At 41.3% G+C, this 8,109-nt stretch overlaps 1 protein-coding gene across 1 annotated transcript; it reads right to left on the reverse strand.

Annotated features, from left to right (window-relative positions):
- Positions 1 to 878: 878 nt before the first annotated feature.
- Positions 879 to 6,528, reverse strand: LOC119410386 (dihydropyrimidinase-like). Its single transcript, XM_037677298.1, has 5 exons — positions 6,487 to 6,528; positions 6,006 to 6,359; positions 5,655 to 5,813; positions 3,638 to 3,817; positions 879 to 908 (listed from the first exon to the last, which is right to left on the reverse strand). The coding sequence occupies exons 2-5, from the start codon at positions 6,255 to 6,257 to the stop codon at positions 879 to 881; spliced, it is 621 nt and encodes a 206-aa protein (XP_037533226.1). The 5' UTR covers positions 6,258 to 6,359; positions 6,487 to 6,528.
- Between the last annotated feature and the right edge of the window lie 1,581 nt (positions 6,529 to 8,109).

Here is an 8,109-nt window from a genome sequence, read left to right on the forward strand (position 1 = left end):
GAGTGAACAATGCCCCAAAAGACCCATCACTGCCTGATGCCCTCAACAAATTCTATGCATGCTTTGAAGCCCCAACAGACCACCCAGCACCAGATTCACCTTACCACCAGATGAAGAGCATCTCAGCATGATCTCATCAGAAGTAAGGAGTACCTTCAGGTGGACTAATCCGCACAAGGCAACTGGCCCAGACAACATACCCGGAAAAGTGTGAAAAGAATGTGCTGATCAGCTCTGCGAGGTGCTGGCAGACATTTTTAACACCTCTCTTACCCTGGAAACAGTTCCCATCTGCCTGAAGTCTGCCACCATCATCCCAGTCCCAAAAAGCTCTACAGTGCCTGGTCTGAATGACTATCGGCCAGTGGCCCTCACCCCGATAATCGCTAAATGCTTCGAAAACTGGTCAAGACCCACATCAAAACAACCATTAACATCAACGAGGACCCTCATCAGTATGCATACCATGAGAACTGAATAAACAGAAGATTCCATCTCCTCTGTGGTCCACACTGCTCTCACCCACCTGCAGCAGAAAGACTCTTATGTCTGTATGATTTTTGTGGATTTCACATCTGTCTTCAACACCATGATCCCCAAACCCTGATGGACAAACTATTCACATTAGGACTAAGCCGCTCCATTTGCAACTGAATACTAGACTTATTAACAAACAGACCACAGTCAGTGAGGATCCACAACTTCTCATCCTCCACCATAACCCTCGGCACCGGCTCTCCTCAGGGATGTGTGTTGAGCCCTCTCCTATTTACTCTGCTCACGTATGACTGTGCACCTACCCATCCAGGCTGTCATATTGTAAAGTTTGCAGATGATACAGCGGTGGTGGGATGCATCACAAACAATGATGAGTCCAGCTAGAGGAAGGAGATGGAACACTTGGAGAGCTGGTGCAAAGAGAATAACCTTCATAGGAATGTGAAAAAGACAAAAGAGATGATTGTGGACTTCAGAAGGAACAAACACACCTACACCCCGCTGAACATACGAGTATCTGCAGTGGAAGTGGCCTCCAGATACAATTACTTGGGTGTACACATGAATGACAACCTCAGCTGGGACAACTCCACCACCAGCCTGATCAAGAAAGCTCATCAGAGACTCTACTTCCTCAGGCGGCTGAGACGAGCTGGTCTGGGAAGCTCAGTCCTCATCTCCTTTTACAGGTGTGCAGTGGAGAGCATCCTGTGCTCCAACATCAACGTGTGGCATGGAGGCTGCACAGCTGCAGCTTTCTGTCCTCTCAAACCAGCCGGTCAAAGCAGATGGCTGCTTGTCCTGAGCCTGGTTCTGCTGGAGGTTTCTTCCTTTTAAAAGGGAGTTTTTCCTTTCCACTGTTGCCATTGTGCTTGCTCGGGATGGGAGACTGCAACGAAGCCAAGATTCAACTTGTGTGCTGGCCTCCTTAGATAGACAACTTTACTAATTGTCTTTTTTATGTATGTGAATGTTCCTGTAAAGTGTCCTGAGACAAATTTGTTGTGATTTGGTGCTATATAAATAAACTGAATTGAAGTGAGAAAGAAAAGCTTTGCATAGAGTGGTGAAGGCTGCACAGAAGTCTGTTGGAGTCAGGCTCCCCACCATCACAGACATCTACACCTCCAGATGCAGGAAGAGGGCCACCTGCATCATGAAGGACCTCACTCCCCCAGCACAAACACTTTTTGCCCCACTCCCCTCAGGAAGGAGGTTGAGGAGCATTTAGTGTAGAACCACTAGACTGAGGAACAGCTTCTACCCTGAAGCTGTTAGACTCATGAATATCTAACCAGAATAATCACTGTGAAAAAATAGCATTGTGTTGCTGCTGATCTGTTTCATGTTGCTGCTGATCTGTTTCATGTTGATATGTTCATGCGTGCTCATCTGCTCACACAGACTCATGCTCATGTTCGTGCTGCTGTTCGACATAATGTTTTTATGCTATTAGTGCTTAGTGTATATTGAGCTGATGTTTTTCTTAGTTCATATCTTAGATGTTTTCATTGTTTTTCTTTGACATTTTATTGTTGGATGTAATTGGGACCCTGTGTACATAATTTCGTTCCACCACATGTGGTGCGAACAACAATAAAGAATCTCTGATTCCATCCATCCATCCATCCATCCATCCATCCATCCATCTATAACCCCAGGGCAGACCCAGAACTAGCTGGAGTGGTCTTATAGTGGTGGGCAGCTGTGGTTGAGTGGTTAGAGCAGTCGTCCTCCAATGCAAGAGTTGGGGGTTTGAATCCACCAGTAGTCACATGCCAGTCACATGCCGAAGTGTCCCTGAGCAAGTCACTGAATCCCTCATAGCCTCCGATGTGTGTCCCATCGGTGTATGAATGTGACAAAACTCAGATTAGTCTCTTTAGAATGATTTGTTCAATTAGCTTTGTATAGATCTAGTAGAGTGCTGTATGAATGGGTAAATGAGGCACAGATTGTAGTGTAAAGCACTTTGAGTGTCTTGACAAGATAAAAAGGTGCTACAAGTACAGTCCATTTATTTAACTGTCAGGCAGTTAGGTGTCTTGCTCAATAACACCTCAACATAAGGGTGTGGAGAGGAATTGAACCTGCAACTTTCTGATCCCAAGTCAGCTGCCCTCCCTCAAACCTAAATACAGACAAATCATGACTAAAGTCTCATGTGACCAAACATTAACCTGACTGCAAATCTTCCAAAAGGATGTTCTGCCCTGAACATGGATAAATGTGTGTTAAACAGGAAGAGATACAATATTTCACTTATTCTATTTATATGAATGCATCACTGATAGAAAAAAAATGTTTAAAATCTTATAAGGTTTTAGAGTCACACCAAATAAAAATATACATTTATAAAATACACAAAAATCTGACAACTTATATTCAATTGGAGATATAAAATGCACATTTATCAAAATTGATTACAATGAACCAGAACAGCACTGGGGTGTGTTCCAACATTTGCTGCGCTCTAGTGGTGGTTTCTTCACATGACATCTACTGTAAAACTACCACCGATATAATATTAAAGCTGTCAGCAGTCACCTCACAGAAAGTTCCTGTTCGGAATAAAAACAGAATAAATTTGGAATAACTACAGAATACCTTTGAGGAAGGCTTTGTATGCCAGCATGAAACAAATCTCCTTAAATGCCTTTATTTGTTGGTGCTTGCTCTTTTTGTTTGAATAGTTGAAATGCCACTTTAGTCAGATGGTTTAGAAGATACAAGATAATTATACACACATATACTAGTATAAGTCTTATTTTTTTACTTTTCCATCTTTTATGTCAACATTTGCTTTTCTGGGTAACAGGAAGTAAAAAATTAACTGAGTTTGCACAAAAAATCATTAACAGATCCCAAGCTGACCTCTGACAAGCTAAATGCAGTAGTTTGTATTGTTATAGCTCACATTTATATTTAAATATTCAGAGTTTTTAATTCTATGCCGAGAAAAAACGTAAACAGTTGTATATGTTATGCTCCTCATTACCATATAGAAATAGTTTGCACTTGATAACAGTGTTGTTCAGCAGGTAGGGAGTTGTTGAAAACAAAGAGGAGGAATAAGAGATTCTTAAAAACTCACCCAGTCGGTTAACAACAAGCTCTTATTAGATTTGATTATACCAACCTCTGCAATCAGGTCTCCATTCTCAGCATGCACCTGAGCCACAGCTCCGACCTCCTTACACTGAGCGATGGCAGAGTATAACTCAGCGTCCTGAAGCATGAACACGTCTTTATAGGCCATGAACATCTTGAAGGAATTTACTCCCTTTTCTTTGGCCAGAGTCTCCATCTCTTCCTTGACCTAAAAATAAAAATGCTTTAATGAAACACAGACTAAAGCAGAGGTGGGCAATGTTTTGTTGTTGTTTTTTATCTCCAAAAGGCCACATCAATATGTTTAAAGCAATCAAAGGGCTGCATAGAGAATTGGAAAATATTTTTTCTTTATGACAGACAATCTAGAAGAGCTTTTTGGGGCTTTTTCTTATTGTAGCATTAGCATGCTTTATAAAACACGTCTTTCAAAAATCCTTTAGGAATATGACACAGATTCTGTAAACTGACTCTTGACAATATATTACACATGTTAGCTTAACAAGTTTTACATGTTAGTGGAAATAAGCAAAACAAACTTATATATTTGTGTTGCTAAGTCTTCAAGGTTCAGTCCAGTTCTGGAAACACATCGACTTTTTCAGGTTCTCGTGACTCAATGGGACTAACCTGTTTAAATAAAGGTTGAATGAAAACTTTGAAAATATATTTTAAAAATTCCAACAAAGTTAAGTCAGGTCCTCTTTCTTTCTTTTTTTGTTGAAACGTTTCATTCTTCACTCAAAAGGACTTTATCAGTCCAAGGAGCCACAATAAACTCAGTACCATAAGTGGCTTACTCAGTGGACCAACCAGCTTGATGGTGATACATTTTGTGGCTCCATGGACTGATGAAATCTTTTGGATGAAGAATGAAACATTTCAACAAAATAGACGAAACCCAAAAAAAGTTCAATCTGGTCCTCTGGACATTTAAAAAAACAAAACAAAGCAAAAAAATGTAGATACGTTTCGTCTCTCATCCGAGAGACTTCCTCAGTCTGAGGTGCTGTTTTCAGCTCAGTCTCTTAAATAGCACCTTCTCAGAGTGGATCAACCGGGTTCAACTGTCCCCCTCTTACAATGCTGTGATTGCTAGTATCACTCAGCCCTCTGTGAGTAGTAAACACCCATCAGCATGCTAATGGTCCATTGTTAGGCTGATGGTCCTTCTTGAGCATGTGATCAGCTGGTTTTGGTTGTCAGCAGCAAAACTGGTTGATCCACTCTGAGACGGTGCTATTTAAGAGACTGAGCTGAAAACAGCACCTCAGACTGAGGAAGTCTCTCGGATGAGAGACGAAACGTTTCTACATTTTTTTGCTTTGTTTTGTTGTTTGTTTTTTTGAATGTCCAGAGGACCAGATTGAACTTTTTTGGATTTTTCTACCTGGATTATTGAGCATGCATCAAGATAAAATAGAAGAAACTGTCCAGAGAACCTGACTTAACTTTGTTGGATTTTTCTACCTGGATTGTTGATTATTAACTTTGATGTTTTGAACCACTTTGGCTATGGCTGCCTCAGAGGAGTTTACGGGGGAAGAGGGCATACTCTAGAAACCACCTTATCACCATCAAACTGTTTGACCCACTATGTGAGTGTACTGCTTGTGGGACTGAGTTTGTTGTGGCTCCTCAGACTGATGAAGTCCTTAGGATGAAGGATGAAACGTTTCAACATAAAGAAACCGTCCACAGGACCTGACTAAACTTTTTTTTTTTTTTTTTTACCTGGATTATTGAGCATGAACTTTGATGTTTATAAAAAAAGTTTTGTGTATGATGTTTAATTTAAATTTCCTTAAGTATCATTGATAATTTGCTGTATTTATTTTAAATCAGTCTTTATTTAAAAAGTTGTGTTTTTTTAATTAAGGATATTGGGGGCCTGTTGGAGATTGTCCAAGGGCCACTTTTGGCCCTCGGGCCTTTAGTTGCCCAGGTCTGGACTAGGGTATTGGGAGCCAAGTTAAAACTGGTATCTGTTGTTTTTTGTTTGTTTACTAAAAAAAAAAAAAAAAGTGTTATCAGTGATCATTCACCTGGTCCCCCCACCATGTGACAGCGACGTGCAGGGAGTAGTCACAGCAAACTTTGGGATCAGCTGTTTTACGCCAGCAGTCGTAGGCTTCCAGGAGAGACTTTCCTTTTTGAGGTATTACGAAGTCCAGGATCATGGTGGTCCCTCCTGCGAGAGCAGCCTGATCAAAGATAGAACGTAAAAGGTCCTCATGCTAATATGGAGCCAAAATGCATAAAATGTGAGAAAGATGCATTCATTCAAGGAATGCTCAGTCTTTAACTTATTTTGTTTGTCAGTTTTATGCCTTTTTGACATTTGCACTAACCAGTCATTTGAGTGTGTGGTAAAATGTAACATGAAGCTACTGCACCTTGGTCCCAACATGAAAATCATCCACAGCCTTGGTGCCCATGAAGGCCAGCTCCATGTGGGTGTGCGTGTCTATCCCTCCTGGGATCACCAGCTTGTCCGTGGCATTGATAACTCGCACCCCAGCTGGAATCTGAAGGTTCGGTCCAACATCAATTATTTTCCCATTTTCGATGTAAACGTCGCTGATCACAGAGCAGTCCTCGTTGACAACCTTCCCGCCTTGAATCAGGATCCTGCTGGATTCTGCCATCTCTGCAGCAGCTGCAGCTGAAAGCGTCACAGTGAATGTGAGGAAGGATCCAGGTTTGTGCAAACTGGACTCTGGTCTGTGATTCTGGCCTGTCTGAAACCACTGAGCAAACAGGTCAGGGTCAAAGTTCACATCAGGTATTTGCTCACTGACGTGGTTCAGAACTCTGCAGGTCTGCAGAAAAACAACAACAAACCTTTTAAAAGACTATTTATCGGGCAGCACATACCTTAAACTTGCAGCCAGCTCCAGACAAAATACATTTAAACTTCTGCTTGGTCTGGTCAAGACTTGAAACCTGCCTTAGAAACAAGAGCTGCACGCGTTAGTTAGAAATGTTGTAGATTGCCTCACCCTGTCTACAGGGGTTTCTCTTTCTTTTCCTCCTCCCCTTGAATCCCCTCATTCCATAGGAGGACATGTGAGCTGTTTATGTACTACAGAGACACACCCACTGGAGAAGTTTCCACTCTCCACTCTCAGACAGAACAGCTGCAGCTCATTACTCTTCCATCCATCCATCCATTATCTTTTACCCGCTTCTTCCATTTTGGGTCACGGGGGTCGCTGGTGGCCATGTCCAGCAATCACTGTGTGGGGGGCGGGGACACCCTGGACAGGTCTCCAGTTCATCACAGGAACACATAGAGACAAACGAGACAAACAACCATTCACTCTCTCACTCACACCTAGAGTCAATTTAGAGTCACCAATCAGCCTAACATGCATGTTTTTGGTGAGTGGGAGGAAACCAGAGTACCTGGAGAAAACCCACACATGCACGGAGAGAACATGCAAACTCCACCCAGAAAGGCCCCCAGCTGGGATTCAATCTGGCGACCTTCTCGCTGACAGGCAGCAGCTCTAATAACTGAACCACTGTGCCACCCTGCTTATGTTCTATTTACTAATTTTGTGTTTCTAAAAATACATATAACAATTTGAAAATTTTGACTCCTTTATTCATTTAGTAATATATTTATTATATTAAATGTTTCTTTGATTTTTCCTAATTCTTCCATCATATGTCTTCTGTGATGTTCATATTTGTAGCTCATTTCTCATCATTGATCCTCTGCTCATAAGACAGGCTCAGACAAGTCTCTGCAGCTCGACTGTACAGTCATCGCAGTGAAAACTGGACACACTTTAGTGTTAAAGGTTGAAAACTTGTGCTGCTTGTGTTTTAAAACGTTTACCTGTGAAGATGACCAGGTGAAATAACTCTCTGAATCACTGCAGCTTTACAGTCTATTCTGTTCAAAATGTTAATTTTTAAGGCTTCAAATACTCATTAGTAAAAAAATGGCATGAGAATATATCTTGCCAAAGAGATTTCCAAAGTAAAAAAAAAAAATCACTCTAAAATGCCTTAAAAAAAAGGGAGGTCCAGCTGTGACTGTAAAGACTCAAAAATTCAAACGAGCACGTCTTAATCAGGATGTACAATAATGTGGTTTTGAAACTAATAAAGTCAAAATAACTTCTCTTTCATCATTACTCCATCAACAAAACTCCTACACGACGTCTCTTGTTATGTTCTCTTAGACTGTTGTAACTGAAATGTAATTTCGTTGTGCTCCGGTGCAATGACAATAAAGCTGATTCTGATTATTAAGCCTGAGAGTTACCGGATCCTATCAAACAGTTACCGGAACGCACCCTGCCAAAATATGAGAGTTCCCAGATCCAGTTCCGGCAGATCCAGCTCAAATTAAACCCTGCTTTCAAAATATGAGAAAGAGGTGGGTCTGAAATCCAAGTGATGTGGTTTCACACACTTTGGGTTTAATGTTGTATTTTTTGTTTTGTGTGTTTCTGTGAAACCTTGGAAAATATGAGATAAAAAGAA

This window comes from Nematolebias whitei, chromosome 5 (genome assembly GCF_014905685.2).
Source record: "Nematolebias whitei isolate Nwh7 chromosome 5, NemWhi1, whole genome shotgun sequence".
Lineage (NCBI taxonomy): Eukaryota > Metazoa > Chordata > Actinopteri > Cyprinodontiformes > Rivulidae > Nematolebias > Nematolebias whitei.

Coding starts and splice junctions, on each gene's coding strand:
- LOC119410386 (XM_037677298.1), bottom strand. CDS start 6,257: ATGGCAGAATCCAGCAGGATCCTGATTCAAGGCGGGAAGGTTGTCAAC. Junction 5,814..6,005: donor ATTTTCATGTTGGGACCAAG/GTGCAGTAGCTT, acceptor ATCTTTGATCAG/GCTGCTCTCGCAGGAGGGAC. Junction 3,818..5,654: donor TCACATGGTGGGGGGACCAG/GTGAATGATCAC, acceptor TTTTATTTTTAG/GTCAAGGAAGAGATGGAGAC.